Genomic DNA, 27,465 nt, shown 5'->3' on the forward strand with positions numbered 1-27,465 from the left:
AATATTTCAGATGTCCCATCACGACCTATTGGGCCATTAGAAGTAACAGATGTTACCAGTAATTCAGCCAATTTGACTTGGAAAGCACCAGAAAAAGATGGTGGTAGTCCACTTATTAATTATATCATTGAATACAAATTGGCTTCAAGGTCCTTCTGGGCTAAAGCGGGCACATGTAATGCAAAATGTACCACTTTCAATGTCACAAGTTTGATGGAAGATTCAGACTACTTCTTCCGTGTTATGGCTGTTAATAAGGAAGGACAAAGCTTGCCATTGGAGACTCTTGATTCTACAAGACCAACTAAGAAACTCAGTAAGTCAATATTTAGAAAACATATATAGATTCAAATTACTTGTAACATGTTGAAAAAAAAATACCACACTTATTGTTTTTACTTGTAATTTTACAAAATTTATGCATAATTTTTTAAACTTCTGCACAAACTCTCTGTATTAAAATTATTAGTTGTTAATAAATAGTAAATATACAATTGCATATTGACTATGTACAAATATATTCAGAGTGGTGAGAAATGCACATGCATACTTTAGCTTACATAGTCTTTTGTTTTATTGTGAATAGAAAATTTACTTAAAATCATTCATGTTTACAGATGTACCAGATGCTCCAATTTACCTCCGCTCCACAAAGATTGGGTCAGACTATGCTATTTTAGAATGGAAACCACCAATACACGATGGTGGCTCAAGAATTACACAGTACACGCTTAAAAAGCGAGAATCACCTACTGATGTTGCCACTGATGTTCTTTCCACTAGTGGACGTGAACATGTTGCAACAGTGAAAGGGCTCAAGCAAACCATCAACTACTACTTTTCAGTCGTTGCTGAAAATAAAATTGGATCAAGCAAACCATGTGAAGCGGATGATGCAGTGACATTATCAAAACCACTTGGTATGTTTTGTTTTTAATAAATTATTAAATGTCACTTATATATATAAATTATTAAATGTCACTTATATATAGATGATCTTTTATTTTAAATCTTTTACTTATTTTATATTTCCTAGAATTTTATACCCATCTGTTTATTTCTTTACAACAAGTGAAATATTAAGTAACTTAACTTAATCTGTAATAACTATAGAAGCCTTTCCCCTCTCATATTTATGGGTTTTTATTAAAACAATTGACTTTTTTCTTGAGCTAAAACCTATTCCAGGACTCATTTCTCAAGCCTGAGTAACTAACTTTAAACTAGGAAACTTGTGAAATTAGAAGGAAACCTTGTGTTAAGCTGTAACTTCCTGTTTTCTGACAATTATTAAACATTATTGTAGCTAATGATATTCTTACCATAATCATATTAATATGCTTTATTTTATCAATGAGTTCTAACTGGTTGCATCTTAGTGCACCAGTAAGTATCTCAACCATTGTTTGCAATGCATTGCGTTCCTAGAAAAGACACTCAATAATTGTAAAAAAAAAAACAATTTGAGATACATTTAGCTTTAAACTAAGAAGAACAACTATTTTTATATTTTCTAATGAAATTTGATATAAATGAATAACAGTTGCATAGAATCAGCAAAAAGAGTACACTTGTTTTGAGTGGAAAATCCAGCATTTCTGACAGAATCCTTCTGCACTGAACAGTTGACACGACTTTGTTTAAAATATTAGATTATCCACTTCCCATGGCAAGTTCATGGTATTTCTTTCTTTTATTTTTTTGTCAATTTCACTAGATAATACAAGTCTTGCTAGTGCAGGCCAGCACCAGTCTTTTTGGATTCTGTTTTTTTTCTCTCTCTCTCTCTCTTTCACACACACACACACACACACACACACACACACACACACACACACATACAAATTTCCATTGAATTATTTCTTCCAAAGCATCCCATTTTTTTACCTTGGCTTTTAACAATAATTTTAAATCATGTAAATAATGCTTATAACTTTAAAAACATCATAATTATATTTTGGGTTTCTATTTTAAAGACAAACCATCAATGCCACGCGGACCACTGAAAGTCATTGATGTCGGAAGAACATCTATTTCGATTGCTTGGAAACATCCAGAAGACGATGGAGGATCTCCGTTGACTGGATTTATTATTGAGAAGAAAGAGGCTAATAGAAAGTACTGGAACCTGGTGGAACAAGTACCACCTGCAGTTACAAGTTATTCTGTTGAAAATCTTACACAGAATACTGAGTATGACTTTAGAGTTATTGCTGTAAATAAAATTGGTCAGAGTGAACCTCTGCATACTGATGGAACCACAATGCCTAAGAGTCCATTCAGTAAGTGTCATTTTTTTTGTCTTAATGACTCTAATTTTGCCTCCTCCTCCTCCTCATCATCATCATCACCATCACCACCACCACCACCACCATCATATCATTGTTGTTTTTACATCTACATTTTTTAATATGCTGAGATGGGTTGGACAAGAATACTTGAGACTATTGGCTACAGCCAGATTCCCTACCTGGTTCCAACTGTTATTTGATTTTCAAGTAAAATATATTTTTCCACTGGTCTTTTGCATATTGAACCACCAAACTGTGCAGTATGTTTGTTTATGCAAAAAGAAATGTTAACACTACCCTAGTGATGTCAATGCAAATAAGTTGCAAAGACAAACACTCATACCCATACATGTATAGACAGACACATACACACACATGCACATGTATGCATGCATGTGCACACAGTCTCACACATGATGGGCTTTCATACAGTGTCTGTCTACCAAATGTCATTCACAAATATTAGCTGACCCATGGTTATAGTAGAAAATACTTGCTTAAGTAATCACAGATCAAACTCAAAACTGAGTTGTAAAGTGAAATGCTTGACCACACAGCCATGCCTGCACCTTCATGTGAAATATTCTCATGAAAACAAAAATGACTTGTTTTATAAGGGTTAATTACAATTTTTTTATAATTATTCATCCAAAATTTAATTCTTGCTTATAAATTCAGTTTCTATTTATTTCATTTACAACATATAATTTTTTTTTCTATTTCTAGATGTACCAGGACGTCCTAAAGGTCCATTGGAAGTCATTAAAGTTTCCTATGACTATGTGGATCTTGAATGGAGAAATCCGGACAGCGATGGTGGTAGTCCTATTACAAAGTATATAATTGAAGTCAGAAATGCCTCACGCTTAACATGGCATAAATCTTCAGAAGTTGAACCACACATTACTGTAGCCAGAGTTCAAGGCTTAAGTGAAGGAACTGAGTACTACTTCCGTGTGATTGCTGTTAATGCAGAAGGAGAAAGTCCACCCCTAGAAACAACTGAGACAACAAAACCAACAAGGGAAATAGGTAAATATTTTCAATTTGCATTTTGAATTAGAATATTTTCCTACCAATATTATTATATCGAAACAAATTTAAAGTGCAATAGATAACTTAAAATTTTAAATGTACTTGTACAAAAAAATTATTTTGGTCTTCCCTAGATCTGTGGCCAAAATTAACAATTAATATTTTTGTTGGAATTACAATTTTTTCATATTATTTCCTTTGAGAAAATATTTGCAATTTAACTTCCATTTTATTTGTAAACTTTTTAAAACCATGTTTTCATTTGCATCTTAAAATTAAAAAGAAAATTTTTCTAATTTCATCTTTGACTAATTTGAAAATAATCTGTGTATTGTGATTTTATAATAACTATTTAAATAATCTGTTATGGATCTGTTCTTTATGTAAATTATTTTTTCATAGAAGTTAATGTTTTGTTTTAAAATTTGATGTTGACCACTCTTTTGTTATTTCTATTTGTGTAGTTCCTCCAGGACCTCCTATCAACTTACATGCTACTAAGATTGGCTGTGACTTTGTACAACTTGAATGGCGACCACCAAGAGATGATGGTGGCAGCAAGATTACAAGATATATTGTACAACAGAAGAAAAATCGCACTGATGACTGGACTCGTGTTACATCAGTGGATGGTGTGGACACATCTAATCTCGTTACCAATTTGAAAGAAGGAACTCCTTATTATTTCAGTGTTTTTGCTGAAAATAAAGCTGGACCTGGAAAACTCTGTGAAACTACAGATGCTATTGTGCCAACCCGGGAAATGAGTAAGTAACACAATTTCAAAAATATTTTAACATCTCTAGCCTTAGACATAAACTAACAGCGATCTATCACATTTAAAATTTTAAATAATAAAAACTGAAGGATTGCCCTTTGGAGTGATACTCTGTTCAATAGTGGGACTCCTCTGGAAAACCATTTCTGTTTGCACTTTTTAATTATCTACAAAACTATCTGGAGGAAGGTACAGGTGGAATTTTTGTTAACCAGAACCCACTGTTTTCCACAAGCAGTAGAGTAAATTCCACTATAGGCAGCCCACAGATAAAAGGTGGTGTTAAACTTGAAGACTCATTAAAATATAACAGTAAGAACTATATTTATTTATCATGTCATCAATACTGATGATGTGGTGTTACCTATGCTGAGCAGTTTAATTTTGGAGTAATCAGCTATAGAAGTCATTTTTCTCAATCTGAGTTAAGTCTCTGCATAGGAATATAGTACAAATTTCCAAGATACAAGATTAGGCAAAATTAAACAAAATAATGATTTTATTTCAAATTTATTTTGTTTTACTAAAGTCATCATAAACCTACATATTACTGGAAATTTATTAATTAAATTTGAATTGTTAACTTGAAAGACTTACATCACAAGTAATTTACATTTAGCCAAGATATGTTCCTTTAAAAGAGTTAAAGACCAAGAAATAAAATCTCATCTACAAATGAATTAAGTTTAATTAGTATATTTTAAATCATGAATATTTAAAATTAAAAATCAAATCTATATTCTAATTAAAATAAAATTAATTTGTCATTAAGTTACCTTTATAGCATATTATATATCTTCATAAAAGTATAGGTTATGGTAAGAATTTATGTTCCTCCTTGATTGGGACAAGAGCTAAGAAATTGAATCATGTTCTTTTCTATTTTAGGTGTTCCTTCTGCACCAGCTGGACCTCTTGATATCATTGATGTACAACGAACTTCCATCACAATCAAATGGAAGCCACCGAAGAATGATGGTGGCACACCAATTATTGGTTACATAGTAGAGAAAAAGCATCCATCATCATTCCTCTGGAATAGAATGGAACAAGTTACAGCAAATACCTTGCAGTATTACTGTGAAAAGCTGTTTGAGAAAACTGAATATTTGTTCCGAGTTATTGCTGTTAACAATGTTGGAGAGAGTGTTCCTCTGGAAGCTGAGGGAGCAACATTAGCACGAAGTCCTCGTGGTAATTAAATATTCAATTCAAAAAAAAAATTTTGGGGAAATTAGAAAGTTGATATATGTACAAATTAAAATAAGTTTGTGTGAAAACGAGTTTACATAAAACATTAACGTTTTTCATTTTTAACACCTGTTCATTCCACAACATTAAATTATATATATATATATATATATATATATATATATATATATGCATTTTTTAAAATGTATATGTATGTGTTGTGTGTTAGTGTAGTTGTGTTTGTTTACATTATGCTCTATGAAAGTTGTGAGGTATGAGCAGTATTCTTCTTGTCATGTCTGCTAAAAGATTGTCTGTATACTTCATGCCTTCAAAGAAGTATGAAATAAGAGATGTAATGCTTATTTATTCACTTTGTTTTGAATTAATTCTGTATTAGCTAATAGCTTGGGGATTTTTGATGATGTGATTGTTTACATTACAATGACATTATGAAGAGGCTAAATCTGGCCAGTTTTTACATAAATATGGGTAAAATATTTTGGACTAGATATGCTGATTTAAATGCTAAAGGATTAAAGCTGGAAAGGAAGGGAGCTAACACCTTGCCTCTTAATCAAGTAGATTCAATTTTCTAGGAAACAATTTGCAATTTCCTGAAATTAATTTCCCTTGCCTTTGGAAGTCACCTAAGAATTCCTATTAGGTTTTTGTTTACTTTCTCCAGTTTAGATGCAGATTTCAATTCATTAAGAGTTTTTTGCATACATCAGTCAGTACATTACCATTTACCTAAATATTACAACAGTGTGATGTATAGACACTGTTCCCTTTTGTTCACAATTGTTTAACGTCTGCTTTCCATGCTAGTATGGGTTGGACGATTTGACGCTCAAGTGGTGTTTTTTTATGTGCCACCAGCAGAGGAGCCAGTCCAGTAGCACTGGCAACGACCTTGCTCAAATGGTTTTCATGTGCCACTGGCACAAGTGCCTGTAAGGCAATGCTGGTAAAGAAACCAGCAGATTGATTTGCAAACTATTGTTATTTAATTCTATATATTGCAACAACATTTTATAAACAAACTTTGGAAGTATTGAATGTGTTTGGTATTTTACAGAAAAGAAAGTAAATTCCGAATGCAGCATAGCTGTAAAAACAGCAGAAAGATATTGGGTATTTTTACCTTTATAAGAAAAAAATAGTTTTTCCATTTTATAAGGGTAAAATACCCAATCTTTCTGTTGTTTATTCAGTTATGCTGCATTCAGAATTTACATTTTTGTCTATGTATTGTTATTTTGTTTTCTACTTAAACTTTTACAATGCTGAAGAACCCAACAACATATTAAATACTTCTTTAAGTTTTCCCTCTACTTCTATAATTTAGTTTCTAGCAACTATTTTTTAATTTTCAAATATTTACTCAGTGTTCAGTTATGGTATAAATAACAAAAATAATATGAAATAAATATATGTGCATTTACCTTTTGATAAATTGGATTTTATTTCTTTTAAAATGATTTAACTATACAACTTTTCAGATGTTCCATCTCCTCCTGTTGGTCCATTAATAATTGATGGAGTCACAGAGCACACAGCAGATCTTGAATGGAAACCTTCTGAAAAAGATGGTGGCTCTCCTATTACAGGTTATCTGATTGAATATAGATCAGTAACCCGAAGCACCTGGTCTAAAGCAGGTACAGTTGATGCACATACAACTAGATTTACTGCTAAAGACCTGATTCCAGGAACAGAATACTATTTCCGTGTAATAGCCATGAACTCTGAAGGAAACAGTCGACCTCTTGAATCGAAAGAACTTATAAAACCAATGAAGAAACTAAGTAAGTTACTTAATTACAATATTTCAGATATATATGGTTTCTTAAAAAATGAGAAGAAACTGTATTAGTTTTTCTGGGTTTTTTTCCTGTATATTTGCATAACTAGTTATCCTGTATAAGTAGCTGAAGGTTCATTAAATCAAATATTTTTACTGACTGGATATTGTATCTCTAGTAAAGCTACTCAGTTGTCTGAGTTGAGTAATAAGAATTGTTATAATATTGACATCTTGTATAGGATACAGTACTCATAAATTTAGAAAATTTAAGAAGTGGATAAATGTAAAACATAGGGTTTATGCTAATGCCATGAAATTTAGAAATGTTTCTACAGCTGTAACATTTTAAGGCATTATAATGTCTTAAAATTGTTTACCTTTTTTTAAAGTTTACCTAATTTTATATTTGCATTTCAATATTTAACTGAATATCCCTTCTATTGATGTCTTATATTCATCCATTACATTCATGTTTTACTTTATAATTTGTATTTATTAAATTTATTTGTAGCTATTCCTGATGCTCCTGTTAACTTACGAGCAGCAAGAATTGGTGAAAATTTCATAGAATTAGAATGGAATCCTCCAGTTAACAATGGAGGTACTCCAATCAGAACTTATAACATTGAAATTTCCTCAGGAGCACCAGATAAATGGGTCAAACTCGCCAAAGTTTCTTCACTTGAAACTTATTGTAAAGCAACGAAGCTTGATGAAAACATGGATTATTTCTTTAGAGTCACAGCTGAGAATGATATTGGTGTCAGTCTTCCAGCTACAACACCAAAAGCAATTACAACTAAGAAAGGCCTATGTAAGTAATTAATTAAATTGTAAATTGAAATGTAGTTAATACCTTTGAAATATAAAGAAACAAATAAAAATACAGTATTTTTAATTTAATTATTGTAATGCTTAAATGTGTATTAAGTTTTAAAATAAATATCCAATATCAAAAGAAGGATGTCTATATAAATTACAAATTTACTTTCAGTGGTTCCATCCAAGCCAATTGGTCCTCTTAGTGTTACTGATGTCCAGCGTAAATCTATCAGCATCAAATGGAAAGCACCATCTGATGATGGTGGTTCTCCTATTACTGGATACATCATAGAAAAACGTCCTGAGTCTGCACGATTCTGGTCAAAGGTCGATAAAGTTCGTGCTGACGTCACAGATTATTGTGTTAGGGATCTCCAAGAAAGAACTATGTATCACTTCAGAGTGATTGCTGAAAACAAAATTGGAGAGAGTGAACCTTTGGAAACTAAGGATGCCACAACAGCCAGAAGTCCATATGGTGAGTTCAGTCATTTTTTTATTTAAAGGCATTTCTTGATTTGGTAAAATCTTAACATAATTGAAACAAAAATAAAACTTGGAAAATAAACTTTAATACTGAATTGAACAAATGAAATTTCATTAAAAATAAGCCAATTCAATATGGAAAGTTGCTGTAAAAATGTTAAGATGGTGTTGTTGATGTTGTTGCTGCCGTTACTAACAAATGATGACACAAATACACAATCTATTATATATTTCCTTTCTATTTTTTAGATGTGCCATCTGCACCAGTTGGTCCATTGGAGATCACAAATGTCACCAATAATTCTGCTGACTTGAGCTGGAAACCATCTGCCAATGATGGTGGTACACCAATAACTGGATACATTATTGAACACAGAGTAGATTCCAGAACCTTCTGGACTAAGGCAGGCACTGTTAATGAGAAAACTACCACATTTACAGTACCAAATCTTACAGAAGACACAAGTTACCATTTCCGTGTCTTTGCTGTTAATGCTGAAGGACAGAGCAAACCACTTGAATCTACTGATGTCACAAAACCAGTGAGGAAGATTGGTGAGTAATAATCTATTTCTCATTAGAATTTTGTCTTCAGATTTTCAGAAGCTTTGTATTTATATGGTAGGATATTAAAGATTATCAGAGAATTTTGTGTATTAAAAATATTTTATTGGAAATGTTTTTCAGAACCACCAAGTGCACCAATTTACTTCAGAGCTACACAAGTTGGTCCTGACTTTGCAGTCTTGGAATGGAAGAAACCACATTCAGATGGAGGTTCTAAAATCACCAATTACATCATATCTGAAATGGGTGGTACATCATCTGATGTGAAGACTAAAATGAAAACTGTATCAGCTTATGAACATACTTGTCATTTGAAAGACTTGAAACAGAATTTGTCCTACTACTTCTGTGTTCAAGCTGAGAATAAAGCTGGTCTAAGTCCTTACTGTAATGCAGAATATGCAGTTACACCAATGCGACCTCTTGGTAAGATATTTGATATCTCTGTGTAATTTTTGTTTATAGATCTTAAACTTTCTTGGTATTTGATGTGAGTAAAACTTGAGAGACATTATTTTATCATTGTGTACTGTTTTGTATTTTTAGAAAAACCATCGAAACCAATTGGTCCTCTGAAAACCTATGATATTGAGAAAACATCTATTTCCATTTCCTGGAAAGCTCCAGAAGATGATGGAGGTAGTCCTCTCACTGGTTACATTATTGAGAAGAAAGAAGCTAATAGACAATACTGGAACAATGTGGCTAAGGTAGCACCATCAGTGACCAACTACCGTGTTGAGGATCTGAGACAGAACTGTGAATATGACTTCAGAGTTACAGCAATCAATAAAATTGGTCTTAGCGATCCATTAGAGACCGATGCTTCAACAATGGCAAAGAGCTCATTCAGTAAGTCATATATTTGGATTAATATTTTATGCCTGAATGCCATCTCTATCTGTTTATTTGATTTTCTTTGGTACACATACATAGGCAACTGCAATTTAGAGCTGTTCTAAATATGTTTACTCATGACGTTTTGAAGAAAAGCATATTTGTCAATGAAATTTTGCAGGGATATGTTTTCTAAGATGTGAAGTGCTGTTATGGTGATAGAATTTATAGAAGTGATTTTTTTGATGGAAGAGATTAAAATCATTTTCTCCTACCTCAGTTTCCCTAAATATATATGCTTAAACTACTTATATTATATAATCTACATTCATAAAAAACATTTCTGCAAACTTTGCTCTCAAAATATAAATCTTAAAGAGTTATGAAGAAACAAAGTCAAGAGATGGGGGGAATGATCCAAAACTTCTCAAAAAGTTTTTTTTTGTATGTCATCAGTATAATCTTAATCTATGTTATAAAGAATATACCAATGCAAACTTCATTAATAGCTATGCATTTTTCAGAAAGTTATGAAGAAAGAATATTGTGGGGTGGGGACAGTGCCAGAATGTGATTTTGCCCATATATATATATATATATATATATATATACATAACTTTTTATTCTAGAGTACCACATTTAAATATATTTTAGGGATATACTTTTATGAATACTTATGAACTTGTTTTCATTAATTTGGTAATTTCCTTATTTCTTATTGTAGGTGTACCATCTCGTCCTAAAGGACCTCTTGAAGTTACCAAAGTCTCTTATGACTATGTGGATCTTGAATGGAGAGCTCCTGACAGTGATGGAGGCACTCCAATCACTAAATATATTGTTGAAGTAAGATCTGCTGCACGTTTGTCTTGGAACAAAGCAGAAGAAGTTGATGCCAAATCTACTGTTGCCAGAGTTACAGGTTTAGTCGAGGGTACAGAATATTACTTCCGTGTGATTGCTGTCAATGAGGAAGGAGAAAGTCCACCCTTGGAGACATCAGAATCTACGATACCAACAAGAGAAATAAGTAAGTCAAAAAGTTATTCATGTATGTATTTATGTGTGATTGTATGTTTGGGTGAATTTGAAGAATAGACAGTTCTTTTACTAAATTTCTGAGTAATTGCTTCATTTTTCTAAGAAACTATATTTTGATTATCATATTTTACTTTATTAGTGCCACCTGGACCTCCTGTTAATCTTACGGCTACAAAGATTGGTAAGGACTTTGTGAATCTTGAATGGAAGCATCCTAAGGATGATGGTGGTTCTAAGATAACCAAATATGCAATAAAATCAAGGAAAGACAGAAAGAGTGAATGGCAAACTATGATGTCTATTGATGGTAGCAGCCGAAGTTTCAAAGCAACAGATTTGAAAGAAGGCACTGAATATTACTTTGCTGTCTGTGCTGAAAACAAAGCTGGTTTTGGCAAGATGGCAGAAATTTCTGAAGCTATCATCCCTCTTAGAGAAGCAAGTAAGTAAAACATTTTATTTTATCCTCTATTTGGTTCATCTTTATTTATGATTGATCTCATATATGTATTTAAGCATTGTATTATTCCAATCTATATAATATATTTGATTTTTTTCCTTGCCTTTGAAAATCTTTCAGCTGTACCTTCTATACCAACTGGTCCTCTTGATATCACTGATGTTCAACGTACCAGCATTAATATTAAATGGAAAGCATCAAAGGATGATGGTGGTTCACCAATTATCGGATATAGGGTGGAAAAGAAACATCCCAGAGCACTGTTATGGAGCAGAGTTGATCAAGTGGATGCCTCAACATTTGAAATGTATATTAGAAATCTATATGAAAAGAATGAGTACCTATTTAGAGTCATGGCTATAAATGCAATTGGTCAGAGTGTCCCACTTGAGTCTGATTCTCCTATACTTACAAGAAGTCCTCATGGTATGACCTCTTCTGTTACTTCTGGTTCAACTGTTTAACATGAATTATATTTCCTTGTTAACATGTCTTTTAATTTTTATACATTATATCACTATCAGTAAGTCTACCAAAAAATTCATAATTTTCTTGCAATACATGTTTAATTTTCCAGAAAAAACATACATTAAAACTTCAATTAAAGGTATTTGTAATAGCAAGTAATTATTATTGTATAATAAAATAAAATCCTTATCATCTCATTGTATTCCAACATGATGCACAATGTCATCCTACTTTGTATTTACAGATGTACCATCTCCACCAATTGGGCCACTTGCTGTTTCAAATGTCACCTATGATTCAGCTGATCTTGAATGGAAACCATCTGAAAAGGATGGTGGAACACCTATAACAGGATATTTGATAGAATACAGAACTGCTACTAGATCTACATGGTCAAAGGCAGCAACAGTGGACCCAAAACAGACAACATATACATGCAGCAATTTGATGGAAGGAACGGAATATTTCTTCAGAGTTATTGCTGTCAATGCTGAGGGACACAGCCGTCCTTTGGAATCAGATTCTGTTAAACCAATGAGGGAGCTTGGTAAGTTATAGTTAACTAATGTTGAGTATAATATCGAAATTTAAACAAAATTATGTAGAACGTGTCTGTAGTGAGCTGATGAACCATGTCATCAGGTAGTTCAAGAAATTTACTTTATCCTACCCATTGTAAACAATATACGTAAACATAATTTACTTAATATGCAATAGCTAAAAGGCCACATGGAAACTATTATAATGGTGGAAAGATATATGAGATCAAAAAATATGGGAGTTCAATTTATAACAGCATACATACACACACTCACACAAACATACAAACATGCTTGCGTTCATTCATACATACATGCATAAATACATACATGCATACATAAATACATACGTACGTACATACATACATTCATACATACATACATACATACATACATACATATGTACATATGTAAGGTCTGTGTATATATGTAATGTCACCATTGAAAATGATTTAATCTTGTCACTACATGTCAATATCCAGTTAGTTGGGTGTTACTACACAGCTTTTTCCCTTTCCTTAATTGACTCTAAAACCAATTAAATTCTCAAGAAAGGAATTAATATTGTACCCAAATGACAATTTATTGAGAGCGAAAATATATGACTTATAAATTAAAAGCTGAAAATCATTGACAGAAAATACATACTTACATTTTTAATGTATTTCACATCATACCTTATCAGTATTTGTCAAACCCTAGTATCCTAATCTTAAAGTGTTTAAAATAATACAATGTTGATATTTTTTCTAGCTCTACCAGGACCACCTGTCAATGTCCGAGCTAGCAGAGTTGGTGAAGACTTTGTTGAACTTGAGTGGAATCAACCAAAATCAGATGGAGGAACACCAATTATTAAATACCATGTTGAAATATCTCCATATAAATTAGGAAACTGGACTAAACTGGCAACTGTTGGAGCTTATGATACATTCTGTAAAGCTACGAGACTTGAAGAAGATATGGACTACTATTTCTCTGTATGTGCTGAAAATAAAATTGGAAAAGGTGAAGCTACTGAAACATCGAAACCTGTCACCACAAAGAAGGGACTTTGTAAGTATTTTCACTTGAATATTTGCAGAAAAATAAATTTATACTTGAAATTAGAATATCATGTTTATTTAAATTATAATCTAGTTAAAAGTAGACAGAAGTGTTAAAAGAAAGATGTTTATATAAATTATAAATTTACTTTCAGTGATTCCATCCAAACCAATTGGTCCTCTTACTGTTACCGATGTCCAACGTAAATCTATCAGCATCAAATGGAAAGCACCATCTGATGATGGTGGTTCTCCTATAATTGGATACATCATAGAAAAACGTCCCGAGTCTGCTCGATACTGGTCAAAGGTTGATAAAGTTCGTGCTGACACCACAGATTATTGTGTTAGGGATCTCCAAGAAAGAACTATGTATCACTTCAGAGTAATTGCTGAAAACAAAATTGGAGAGAGTGAACCTTTGGAAACTAGGGATGCTACCATGGCCAGAAGTCCATTTGGTAAGTTTAGTCATTATATATTGAATGTATTTCTTGAAAATTTTGCTTTTAATAGTAAAACAAAATGTTACATTCAAAATAATTAAAATAACAAAAGTATTTTCATTGAAAAGGCAAAATAATGAGCCACCTGAATTTCCATTAATATTCATCAATAACTGCAATATACTGAGTGTTATATTACATATATTCCTATTTATTTCTTAGATGTGCCATCTGCACCAATTGGTCCATTGGAGATCACAAATGTCACCAATAATTCTGCTGACTTGAGCTGGAAACCATCTGCCAATGATGGTGGTACACCAATAACTGGATACATTATTGAACACAGAGTAGATTCCAGAACCTTCTGGACTAAGGCAGGCACTGTTAATGAGAAAACTACCACATTTACAGTACCAAATCTTACAGAAGACACAAGTTACCATTTCCGTGTCTTTGCTGTTAATGCTGAAGGACAGAGCAAACCACTTGAATCTACTGATGTCACAAAACCAGTGAGAAAGATTGGTGAGTAATAATCTATTTCTCATTAGAATTTTTTCTTCAGATTTTCAGAAGCTTTGTATTTATATGGTAGGATATTAAAGATTATCAGAGAATTTTGTGTATTAAAAATATTTTATTGGAAATGTTTTTCAGAACCACCAAGTGCACCAATTTACTTCAGAGCTACACAAGTTGGTCCTGACTTTGCAGTCTTGGAATGGAAGAAACCACATTCAGATGGAGGTTCTAAAATCACCAATTACATCATATCTGAAATGGGTGGTACATCATCTGATGTGAAGACTAAAATGAAAACTGTATCAGCTTTTGAACATACTTGTCATTTGAGAGACTTGAAACAGAATCTGTCCTACTACTTCTGTGTTCAAGCTGAGAACAAAGCTGGTCTAAGTCCTTACTGTAATGCAGAATATGCAGTTACACCAATGCGACCTCTTGGTAAGATATTTGATATCTCTATTTAATTTTTGTTGATAGATCTTAAACTTTCTTGGTATTTGATGTGAGTATAACTTGAGAGACATTATTCTATCATTGTGTACTGTTTTGTATTTTTAGAAAAACCATCGAAACCAATTGGTCCTCTGAAAACCTATGATATTGAGAAAACATCTATTTCCATTTCCTGGAAAGCTCCAGAAGATGATGGAGGTAGTCCTCTCACTGGTTACATTATTGAGAAGAAAGAAGCTAACAGACAATACTGGAACAATGTGGCTAAGGTAGCACCATCAGTGACCAACTACCGTGTTGAGGATCTGAGACAGAACTGTGAATATGACTTCAGAGTTACAGCAATTAATAAAATTGGTCACAGTGATCCATTAGAGACCGATGCTTCAACAATGGCGAAGAGCTCATTCAGTAAGCAACAACTCTTTATAGTATCTTGTATTGTATTTGTTTCCATGTCACCTTTTTTGAAAATACAACAGTTTATTTCCAATAATTCAAACATACATTTAGATGTTGAAGAATGTAAATAAGATCCTTGAGTTAATCTATTTCAAAGAAATAAATGTGTGAATAGCACTTTTGAACAAAGATTATAAGATAATTTTACTTTAACCACTTTATGAAATTTAAAATATCTTTGGAACTCTAATTGTAGTCTGACTTCGCAGCACATATTGAGTTTCATTCACTTATTACCCTGAAATGCATAAAACACATGTATACCTTTGTATTTTTAGATTTTCATAATTAATTTGATTACATAAAACTTTGTGTTCATAAACTTTTTTAAAATAAATTTTTATGGTTGAATGTGTATCTAATGATCAGTGAATTTCTAAAGATATCTAAGTCTTTGAGTGGAGTATTCAATATTATTTACATTAAGTTTTCAAATTTATCTACAAATTTTGAACAAATTTAGGTGTAAGAAGATCATAAATTATATTTCTACCCCGATATGTGTTTCACATGCATATTCCTTTTGTTATCATAAACAGTAATGAACAGGATAAAATATATGTGAGAAAGCTATCACATTATAGAATTAATTTTAACTTCCTTCTTGATGCTTTTATAAACTGCTGAAAATAGATTTGTAAATAAAAAGAAATTACTCAAATTCATTTTTATCTTCATGTTTAATTATAGAGAATTATCTTAAAACATCCATTCTTTAAAATTCTTCATTTTAGGTGTACCATCTCGTCCTAAAGGACCTCTTGAAGTTACCAAAGTCTCTTATGACTATGTGGATCTTGAATGGAGAGCTCCTGACAGTGATGGAGGTACTCCAATCACTAAATATATTGTTGAAGTAAGATCTGCTGCACGCATGTCTTGGAACAAAGCAGAAGAAATTGATCCAAAATCTACTGTTGCCAGAGTTACAGGTTTAGTCGAGGGTACAGAATATTACTTCCGTGTGATTGCTGTCAATGAGGAAGGAGAAAGTCCACCCTTGGAGACATCAGAATCTACGATACCAACAAGAGAAATAAGTAAGTTCTCTCTCTCTCTCTCTCTCTCTCTCTCTCTCTCTCTCTCTCTCTATCTATCTATCTCTATCTATCTATCTATCTATCTATCTATCTATGTGTCTATCTATATGTATATGTGTGTGTGTGTTAAATACATATTGTTTATATCAATTTAAACAGAGGAGTGTACAAATACATAAGGTTAATGTTAAAGTGAATAAAAAAGTAATAGTCCATTGGAATCACATGAAAAAATTGTGTCTGTTGGTACCTTAGTGTGAAGGTGCATATCTTAGTGGTTAGGGTATTCAGCTGTTGGTCATAAGGTATGAGTTCAATTTCTGGCGGCACTTTGTGTCCCTGACCAAGGCCCTTTATTTCACATTGTTCCAGTACACTCAGCTGGCAAAAATGAATTGCACCTGTAGTTCAATGGGCCATACTTGTCACATTTAGTGTGACACATTGAATATCCCTTAGAACTGCATTAAGGGGTAGCATTTCTGTGGAGTACTCAGTCACTTGCACATTAATTTCACAGGCAGATTGTTCCATTGATCAAATCAACTGCAATACTTGTAATCATAACCTAACCGATGGAGAGTCAGCCCAGTGCAATTCCCAATATAAGTTCAGTACTTGATATGTATGAATGTAAATTTATTCTCCATATTTGCACACAAATTGGAAGAAATTTGAAACTTGAAAAATTAAATTTGAATGTTGTATTTATAGAGATGAAGATAGTGGTTAGTTACAGGTGTTACAAAAATGTCTTTGAGTGTCTTTTTACAAAGAATAGGATGAAATTCAATTGTAAGAATATTACAAACTGTGGATATCATTAAATCAGAAATGTTGATGAACCAAATATACTGAAGTAGTTAACATCATGGCTCACCTTATATCAAAGTTTATGGACTGCTCAGATCATATACAATGATGGAAAGGGTAGATAATAACTTCTGCTATCAGAATAATCCATTTAATAATGAGATGGATTTGGTGATAGCTTTGTAGTAGTGCTGTAGAAAAATAAGTAAGTGTTGAAATATATTTTGTCAGTTTCTCTTTCTCCCTTTAAATAGAAGACTATAATGTATATTTAAACATCAGAAAGTTGTGTAGAGAGATAGATATACAGACAGACAGATAGACACAGACAAGGAGCATATCTATATGCAAGTTTTGACTTTACATTCCAATACAAATAAAGAATTTTATTTTTATATATGTTTGTATTCAATTTACATTACCTGCATTTATATACCAATGTTTCTCTCTTTTTAGTGCCTCCTGGAATTCCTGTTTCTTTCATGGCTAATAAAGTGGGCAAAAACTTTGTTAATCTTCAATGGAGACATCCTAAAGATGACGGTGGTTCAGCCATTCTCAAATATATTATTAAAATGAGAAAAGATACAAAATCTGATTGGGTCAAACTGATGACAATTGATGGTAGGGAAACAGCTTACCGTGTACCTGACTTAACTGAGGGTACTGAATACTACTTCTCAGTTAATGCAGAAAACAAAGTTGGACCTGGAAAGTGTGCTGAACTTCCTGAAGCTGTTGTTCCAACAAGAGAAGCAAGTAAGTATCTCAAATGACACCTGTTTACAGATATATTCCATAAAATATTGATTTGAAATAAATAAAAAAAAATATTTATGAAAATAACTGAAGATACATAAGAATTTAAAGAATTAAATATGTTCATAATTCTAATTTTTTAATTTAAAAATATTGTTTGTACCTTGTTTTTTTTAGCTGTACCTTCATGTCCTACTGGTCCTCTTGACATTACTGATGTCCAACGTACTAGCATCAGTATTAAATGGAAGGCACCAAAGGATGATGGCGGTTCACCAATTATTGCTTACAATGTTGAGAAGAAGCATGCTAAAGCCCATATATGGAGTAGGGTAGATCAAGTGGATGCTTCAACATATGAAATGTGTGTTAGAGGCCTTTATGAGAAGAATGAATATCTCTTCAGAGTTATTGCTGTCAACAAGATTGGACAGAGTCCACCTCTTGAGTCAGACGCAGCTACTTTAGCTCGTAGTCCATTCGGTAAGTTTCTTTTAAAATATTTTAGTTCTAGTTTTGTTGTGAGTGTGGTGTTGATATATGAATAAAGTAAAATCTTTTGTGCTTACAAAATATTGTGTAGTGAAGATTACTGTCACTTACTATTCAGTAAATTTACTGGATTGTGGTACTTCTCTTTCCACCTTACCTTCCTCTCCAACTTGATGGTGGTTTAGCCCTAGAATAAAATATCTGTCTTTAGGCCTTCCAACCTATCTACTCTACACTAGATTCCATCATATCATCCAGATGGAAGAAAATTGCCAGAAATTACAAGCCAAAGGAAAAACAGAGTCAGTAGATATTGTTCGGCACTCTATGTGACAATAGCTCCCACTATTCAGCGATACTCAGAAATTGAAATAAGGCATGCAAAATGATTTGCCATTCTCCATGCAACTTGCAACATGTCTGTGTTTCTACACTTATTTCAAATTAATAATTCCTATCATTAACACTGCCAGTGCTAACGATAGGCATTATTAGTTTTGAATAAAACTAAATACAAACGAGAAGACAATTAATGTAACCATGCTAGTTGTCCCATAAATTAGTTACTGTATGACCATCATCATCATCATCACCGTTTAATGTCCGCTTTCCATGCTAGCATAGGTTGGATGATTTGACTGAGGACTGGCGAACCAGATGGCTGCACCAGGCTCCAATCTGATCTGGTAGAGTTTCTACAGCTGTATGCCCTTCCTAATGCCAACCACTCTGAGAGTGTAGTGGGTGCTTTTATGTGCCACTGGCGCGAGGGTCAGTCAGGCAGTACTGTTGAATTATAAATAAGAAAGATGAACATGAAAATAAGGAACTTATGAGAGGATTCAGAATATGTTACTGTAAATCTGATGTAGATAGAATAAATGTAGGAAAGCACTCTTAACATAGAAAATAGGCTCTGATGTTATCAAAAGAGAACAGATAAGAAAGTAATTAAATACAATGGATAAATTGAAAATATTGAACAGCTGAGGATAAGAAGAGCACACAACTGAAAAAGCATTGAAAATACACAGCATAAAGAGCTTGAAAATAAGATGAAATATGTTTGGTGGATTAAACACTCTGGTAAAATTTCAGCAATATTGAATTAAATGTGAACTGAAGTCAAGTATAGATTAAAATAATATAACCATAAGAGACTACATGAAATCTTATCAGACTTTCTAAGACGTAGTTAACAGAAATTGAGCAGAAATACCAAGGAATATCTAACCACATTATCTCAAGACAGCTCATTTTATCTCCAAAAGAACATACACATAAACATGGCACTATCAAATTAGGATAAGTTACTAAAGATGGTTTGTATTTACACAAACTTTGAACTAAAGAGATTATATTCTTGGACTGAACATTCCTCTCTATCCTTTAATATATTAGTTTTATTTCACAAGATCACTTCCAAGAGCTCAGTTTTGGCATTACTTTTAGTTTCATTTTCCTGTTTCATGAGAAAGAAGGAAAAGATATTGCTTAAATTTGAAGTTCAAATACATTCCAATGAGGCTAAGCTATTTTAAAATAGCATGGTAAAATAGGAGTAATTGAAACATGACAGCTTTAAAAAGAAAGAGTAAGAATAAGTATTTTAGAGTAGTGAACAGCAAATATTATATTCATTTCAAACAAATTATATTCCACTAGCTTTCCATTATAATGAATTATATATTTTCTTTCAAAAACACATTTTGCTGATTAAAATAGTATTTACCTTAAATTCTATTAAATTTGCTTTGAAAATAAGAATATTGTTCCAAATATAGCCAATATAAGTGATCTTTTTCAATTTTCATCTTCTCTTTTGCCTCATTACAATAAACTTATAATAAAACTTTGAAAAATTATAGGTTCTTCACTCTATTTATAACTTTCATCATACTATATAGGTATATTAAAAAAATTTAGTAAGCAAAAACAAAATAGATCAATGAATTAACATTTCATATAATTGTATACTATTCAGCTTATTCTCCATTTTAATCTAAATTAACGCTTATCACTTTTCATATAATTTATTTCTCCTACTTTTATTTGCCTATTTTCAGATGTGCCATCTCCACCTGTTGGCCCACTGGTTATCTCAAATGTCACCTACAATTCAGCTGATCTTGAATGGAAACCATCTGAAAATGATGGTGGAACTTCCATTACAGGATATTTGGTTGAATACAGAACAGCTACCAGAACCACATGGTCAAAGGCAGCAACAGTGGATCCAAAACAGACAACATATACATGCAGCAATTTGATGGAAGGAACAGAATATTACTTCAGAATTATTGCTGTCAATTCTGAAGGATATAGCCATCCTCTGGAATCAACTGATGTTACAAAACCAATGAGGGATTTGGGTAAGGATTTAAATTATACATAGTTGATGATTCATTCATTAAAATTTTACCCTATCACAAAACAAATGTGAGATGAGATCTTAGTAAGTCTTATTTGATAAGGATTTAGTGTTTTTCATCAGTGATATATCTCCTTTTGTAAAATTTCACAATGTTGTACATACACTTTGTTTTATATTGCTATCATGGAAGCAATATTTAAATATTGATAATATACAAGATAAAAGTTATATGAGATTTGTATTAGTGATTCAGAATAACTTTAAAATATTCATTATTTCTCTCATGATTTGATTTTAAGCACATACACCCACACATACACATGCTAAATTGTATTTAAATAATATAGGCTTCATAGAATAGGTGCTGGTATGGCTATGTGGTTAAGAAGTTTACTTCTGGGGATCCTGTTCCACTGTTTGGTATCTCAGTCAGGAGCCCACTGTCCTGTAAGTGACAATAGCTCATTTTATCTCCACAAGAACATACGATTATGACACTGTCAAATCAGGATAAGTTACTGAAAATGCTTTGTATTTACCCCAACTTTAAACTAAAGAGGTTATATTCTTGAACTGAACATTCCTCATCCAATCATGGGGAAATATTATCATGTTTGAAATAAGTGTGAGTTGGCAAAATGCAGAACATCCAGCCATAGAAAGTCTACCTCAACTAATTCTGTCTTACGCAAGCATCAAAAAGTGAATGTTAAAACAATGATGATGAAATACTTAAATCTAGGTGCAGGAGTGGCTGTGTGGTAAGTAGCTTGCTTACCAACCACATGGTTTCGGGTTCAGTCCCACTGCGTGGCACCTTGGGGAAGTATCTTCTACTATAGCCTCAGGCTGACCAAAGCCTTGTGAGTGGATTTCATAGACGGAAACTGAAAGAAGCCCGTTGTATATATGTATATATATATATATATATGTATGTGTGTGTATATGTTTGTGTGTCTGTGTTTGTGCCCCCAACATCGCTTGACAACCAATGCTGGTGTGTTTACATCCCCGTAACTTAGCGGTTCAGCAAAAGAAACCAATAGAATAAGTACTAGGCTTACAAGGAATAAGTCCTGGGGTCGATTTGCTTCACTAAATGTGGTGCTCCAGCATGGCCACTGTCAAATGGCTGAAACAAGTAAAAGAGTAAATGAACATTCATTAACAAGCAATATATTCTTTAAAGAATTTGAAAGTATTTTCTTCTATTGATAATTTATTTCTCTCTATTGTATCAATTGCTTAACATTATTAACAATATCAAAGGCAGCAAGCTGACAAAATTATTAGCATGTCAGGCAAGATGCAGCTCAGCATTTTATCTGTCTTTATGTTCTGGGTTCAAATTCTGCCAAGGTTTATTTTGCCTTTCATCCCTTTGGGGTCAATAAACTAAGTACCAATGAAATACTGGGGTTGGTGTAATTGACTAGTCCCCTCCTCCAAAATTTCAGGCCTTGTGCCTTTAGTAGAACATATTAATTAGATCTATCAAAAGATAAAGGAACCCTTGTTTTCAATAGAATTTGAAACCAGCATTGCAAGTTGCAAAAAAATCTGTCAATTTGTAATACTCTCATTGATTACGGAGATGAACAAAGACTCTTCTTGGTGGCAGATTACATCTACATTGGCATATATAAATGTACATAGTAAAGAGTATGAAACATATTTTTAATATCACAACATTTTTATTGTTTTGCTTGCATGGAACTTATATGTATTATTTCATTTCTAGCTCTACCAGGACCACCTGTCAATGTCCGAGCTAGCAGAGTTGGTGAAGACTTTGTTGAACTTGAGTGGAATCAACCAAAATCAGATGGAGGAACACCAATTACTAAATACCATGTTGAAATATCTCCATATAAATTAGGAAACTGGACTAAGCTGGCAACTGTTGGAGCTTATGATACATTCTGTAAAGCTACGAGACTTGAAGAAGATATGGACTACTATTTCTCTGTATGTGCTGAAAATAAAATTGGAAAAGGTGAAGCTACTGAAACATCGAAACCTGTCACCACAAAGAAGGGACTTTGTAAGTATTTTCACTTGAATATTTGCAGAAAAATAAATTTATACTTGAAATTAGAATATCATGTTTATTTAAATTATAATCTAGTTAAAAGTAGACAGAAGTATTACAAGAAAGATGTTTATATAAATTATAAATTTACTTTCAGTGGTTCCATCCAAACCAATTGGTCCTCTTACTGTTACCGATGTCCAACGTAAATCTATCAGCATCAAATGGAAAGCACCATCTGATGATGGTGGTTCTCCTATAATTGGATACATCATAGAAAAACGTCCCGAGTCTGCTCGATACTGGTCAAAGGCTGATAAAGTTCGTGCAGACACCACAGATTATTGTGTTAGGGATCTCCAAGAAAGAACTATGTATCACTTCAGAGTAATTGCTGAAAACAAAATTGGAGAGAGTGAACCTTTGGAAACTAAGGATGCTACAATGGCCAGAAGTCCATTTGGTAAGTTTAGTCATTATATATTGAATGTATTTCTTGAAAATTTTGCTTTTAATAGTAAAACAAAATGTTACATTCAAAATAATTGAAATAACAAAAGTATTTTCATTGAAAAGGCAAAATAATGATCCACCTAAATTTCCATTAATATTCATCACTAACCTCAATATACTGAGTGTTATATTACATATATTTCCTATTTATTTCTTAGATGTGCCATCTGCACCAATTGGTCCATTGGAGATCACAAATGTCACCAATAACTCTGCTGACTTGAGCTGGAAACCATCTGCCAATGATGGTGGTACACCAATAACTGGATACATTATTGAACACAGAATAGATTCCAGAACCTTCTGGACTAAAGCAGGCACTGTTAATGAGAAAACTACCACATTTACAGTACCAAATCTTACAGAAGACACAAGTTACCATTTCCGCGTCTTTGCTGTTAATGCTGAAGGACAGAGCAAACCACTTGAATCTACTGATGTCACAAAACCAGTGAGGAAGATTGGTGAGTAATAATCTATTTCTCATTAGAATTTTGTCTTCAGATTTTCAAAACTTTGTATTTATATGGTAGGATATTAAAGATTATCAGAGAATTTTGTGTATTAAAAATATTTTATTGGAAATGTTTTTCAGAACCACCAAGTGCACCAATTTACTTCAGAGCTACACAAGTTGGTCCTGACTTTGCAGTCTTGGAATGGAAGAAACCACATTCAGATGGAGGTTCTAAAATCACCAATTACATCATATCTGAAATGGGTGGTACATCATCTGATGTGAAGACTAAAGTGAAAACTGTATCAGCTTTTGAACATACTTGTCATTTGAGAGACTTGAAACAGAATCTGTCCTACTACTTCTGTGTTCAAGCTGAGAACAAAGCTGGTCTAAGTCCTTACTGTAATGCAGAATATGCAGTTACACCAATGCGACCTCTTGGTAAGATATTTGATATCTCTATTTAATTTTTGTTGATAGATCTTAAACTTTCTTGGTATTTGATGTGAGTTTAACTTGAGAGACATTATTCTATCATTGTGTACTGTTTTGTATTTTTAGAAAAACCATCGAAACCAATTGGTCCTCTGAAAACCTATGATATTGAGAAAACATCTATTTCCATTTCCTGGAAAGCTCCAGAAGATGATGGAGGTAGTCCTCTCACTGGTTACATTATTGAGAAGAAAGAAGCTAACAGACAATACTGGAACAATGTGGCTAAGGTAGCACCATCAGTGACCAACTACCGTGTTGAGGATCTGAGACAGAACTGTGAATATGACTTCAGAGTTACTGCAATTAATAAAATTGGTCACAGTGATCCATTAGAGACTGATGCTTCAACAATGGCCAAGAGCTCATTCAGTAAGTCAAATATTTTGCTTCTCATTGATAGTCATTTGTTTATATATTCTTTAGTGTTGTTTTCTTTGTTAGCTTCCTGTTATTGAATGGTTCTTGTTTAGAAATGAGTATATAATCATTAGAATTTATGACGATATATTAGTTTCTTTTTATTGATAAAAACATTAATTTTTACTAATTATTTAACTTAATTTACCAAATGATATACGCATATGGTAAAAGTCTGAGAAGGAATGTTAAAATAATATTTTTTTTATTGATTGAACAGTTCAATATTTTTAATATTGGGAAAATGAATGTTGTTGTATTTCAGATCCGTATCTTTGAATAAAATTTCAGAGCAACACATAATATTTCTCTTTATTTGTTTTTAGGTGTACCATCTCGTCCTAAAGGGCCCCTTGAAGTTACCAAAGTCTCTTATGACTATGTGGATCTTGAATGGAGAGCTCCTGACAGTGATGGAGGTACTCCAATCACTAAATACATTGTTGAAGTAAGATCTGCTGCACGCATGTCTTGGAACAAAGCAGAAGAAATTGATCCAAAATCTACTGTTGCCAGAGTTACAGGTTTAGTCGAGGGTACAGAATATTACTTCCGTGTGATTGCTGTCAATGAGGAAGGAGAAAGTCCACCCTTGGAGACATCAGAATCTACGATACCTTCCAGAGAGAAAAGTAAGTGAAATATCTCTCTGTATTTTTGCATATTGTGGATTGTTTCCAAATATTATGAGTTATTTAGATGCCTTACATGTTCTGGATAAACTAAATTTTTATGTCTACCATTTTTACCTTCATAGTGCCTCCTGGAATTCCTATTGCTTTCATGGCTTCAAGAATTGGCAAAGACTATGTCAATCTTCAATGGAGACATCCTAAAGATGATGGTGGTTCAGCCATTCTCAAATATATTATTAAAATGAGGAAAGATACAAAATCTGATTGGGTCAAACTGATGACAATTGATGGTAGGGAAACAGCTTACCGTGTACCTGACTTAACTGAGGGTACTGAATACTACTTCTCAGTTAATGCAGAAAACAAAGTTGGACCTGGAAAGTGTGCTGAACTTCCTGAAGCTGTTGTTCCAACAAGAGAAGCAAGTAAGTATCTCAAATGACACCTGTTTACAGATATATTCCATAAAATATTGATTTGAAATAAATAAAAAAAATATTTATGAAAATAACTGAAGATACATAAGAATTTAAAGAATTAAATATGTTCATAATTCTAATTTTTTAACAATTTAAAAATATTGTTTGTACCTTGTTTTTTTTAGCTGTACCTTCATGTCCTACTGGTCCTCTTGACATTACTGATGTCCAACGTACTAGCATCAGTATTAAATGGAAGGCACCAAAGGATGATGGCGGTTCACCAATTATTGCTTACAATGTTGAGAAGAAGCATGCTAAAGCCCATATATGGAGTAGGGTGGATCAAGTGGATGCTTCAACATATGAAATGTGTGTTAGAGGCCTTTATGAGAAGAATGAATATCTCTTCAGAGTTATTGCTGTCAACAAGATTGGACAGAGTCCACCTCTTGAGACAGATGGAGCTACTTTAGCTCGTAGTCCATTTGGTAAGTTAGTTTTTCTTTTTTTTTATACTATATTCCATAGTTTAATTTGCATATCTTCAAAAGTATAGTTTATCTTTTTGCATACTCTGAGCTAGCAATCTCCATGTCTCTATATTTCTGATAGTGACAACTGTATTATGACATATTTCAATGAATCTTTAAGCTTTATGAATTTTGCTGGTGATTAATATTTTAATCATATCCTGAAAATGTTAAACTCTTTAGCTGGCCCAAATAGTAGTCTTTTCATTGATATTTTTGCTTATTCTCTCTTAAAACTCAACTTTTCTGTTGCACTATCATTGCTATGAAGAAACATGTATTTCGGAATCTAAATTATCTATAAAAAAGACATTGATATTGGGACAAACCTAATTTTTATCATCTTGCTAAAATAGTTCTCATGTGAGAAAAACAAAGCAATATATATATACATATATATATATATATATATATATATATGAAGAAAGTTATTTGATATTATCCCAGTATAGTAATCATTCATTCAGTAAAAATTAAGATATTCTATTCAACGTCCAGCTTCAAAAGTTGCTGTCATTTCTTTACTAACTAAAGATGAAAGCAATATATTTTGAAATGTTAAATTGCTTTTATTCAAGTTACACAACTAAGCTATTGTTTTTCTAATTATTTTTATAAATATTAACTTTATACAAATGAATGAAAAAAGAACAATTACCTTCACTAGTTTGCAGTTGTTTTGACTATGAAACTGGTCACCCAGAACTGAGTGCCAGTAGGGCAACTTATAGTTTATCACAACCTTAACACACACACACACACACACACACACATACACACCTGTACATGTGGATACATATTGTATATAAATATATATATGTATAATAAGATATTAATCTGTTTTTCAAATGATATTTATATTTGAAATATTCTTTTAATATTTCAGACGTACCATCTGCCCCTGTTGGACCACTTGCTGTGTCAAATATCACCTACAATTCAGCTGATCTTGAATGGAAACCATCTGAAAAGGATGGTGGAACACCTATAACAGGATATTTGATAGAATACAGAACTGCAACCAGGACAACGTGGTCAAAGGCAGCAGTAGTAGACTCAAAACAAACAACATATACATGCAGTAATTTGATGGAAGGCACAGAATATTTCTTCAGAATTATCGCTGTGAATGCTGAAGGCCAGAGCCATCCTCTGGAATCAGATGTTGTCAAACCAATGAGACATTTAGGTATGTTCATAAAGATATGGTTATTTCAGTG

General features: G+C 32.7%; 1 protein-coding gene across 2 annotated transcripts in view; it reads left to right on the plus strand.

Annotated features, from left to right (window-relative positions):
- The window catches only part of LOC115225262 (titin), a 193,903-nt gene that overhangs the window by 105,679 nt on the left and 60,759 nt on the right, over positions 1–27,465 (plus strand). For both annotated transcript variants that reach the window (XM_036515440.1, XM_036515448.1), the window contains 34 exons: positions 11–316; positions 618–920; positions 1,977–2,282; positions 3,018–3,323; positions 3,791–4,093; positions 4,993–5,298; positions 6,801–7,106; positions 7,617–7,919; positions 8,100–8,405; positions 8,663–8,968; positions 9,101–9,406; positions 9,527–9,832; positions 10,542–10,847; positions 10,998–11,300; positions 11,439–11,744; positions 12,031–12,333; positions 13,079–13,381; positions 13,527–13,832; positions 14,040–14,345; positions 14,478–14,783; positions 14,904–15,209; positions 15,995–16,300; positions 17,570–17,872; positions 18,050–18,355; positions 20,431–20,736; positions 22,480–22,782; positions 22,928–23,233; positions 23,442–23,747; positions 23,879–24,184; positions 24,305–24,610; positions 24,985–25,290; positions 25,416–25,718; positions 25,898–26,203; positions 27,132–27,434. In XM_036515440.1, the coding sequence (XP_036371333.1) occupies positions 11–316; positions 618–920; positions 1,977–2,282; positions 3,018–3,323; positions 3,791–4,093; positions 4,993–5,298; positions 6,801–7,106; positions 7,617–7,919; positions 8,100–8,405; positions 8,663–8,968; positions 9,101–9,406; positions 9,527–9,832; positions 10,542–10,847; positions 10,998–11,300; positions 11,439–11,744; positions 12,031–12,333; positions 13,079–13,381; positions 13,527–13,832; positions 14,040–14,345; positions 14,478–14,783; positions 14,904–15,209; positions 15,995–16,300; positions 17,570–17,872; positions 18,050–18,355; positions 20,431–20,736; positions 22,480–22,782; positions 22,928–23,233; positions 23,442–23,747; positions 23,879–24,184; positions 24,305–24,610; positions 24,985–25,290; positions 25,416–25,718; positions 25,898–26,203; positions 27,132–27,434 (10,374 nt within the window). The remainder of the gene's footprint in view (positions 1–10; positions 317–617; positions 921–1,976; positions 2,283–3,017; positions 3,324–3,790; positions 4,094–4,992; positions 5,299–6,800; positions 7,107–7,616; positions 7,920–8,099; positions 8,406–8,662; positions 8,969–9,100; positions 9,407–9,526; positions 9,833–10,541; positions 10,848–10,997; positions 11,301–11,438; positions 11,745–12,030; positions 12,334–13,078; positions 13,382–13,526; positions 13,833–14,039; positions 14,346–14,477; positions 14,784–14,903; positions 15,210–15,994; positions 16,301–17,569; positions 17,873–18,049; positions 18,356–20,430; positions 20,737–22,479; positions 22,783–22,927; positions 23,234–23,441; positions 23,748–23,878; positions 24,185–24,304; positions 24,611–24,984; positions 25,291–25,415; positions 25,719–25,897; positions 26,204–27,131; positions 27,435–27,465) is intronic.

The sequence above is a fragment of the Octopus sinensis genome, linkage group LG2 (genome assembly GCF_006345805.1).
Source record: "Octopus sinensis linkage group LG2, ASM634580v1, whole genome shotgun sequence".
In the NCBI taxonomy this organism is placed as follows: domain Eukaryota; kingdom Metazoa; phylum Mollusca; class Cephalopoda; order Octopoda; family Octopodidae; genus Octopus; species Octopus sinensis.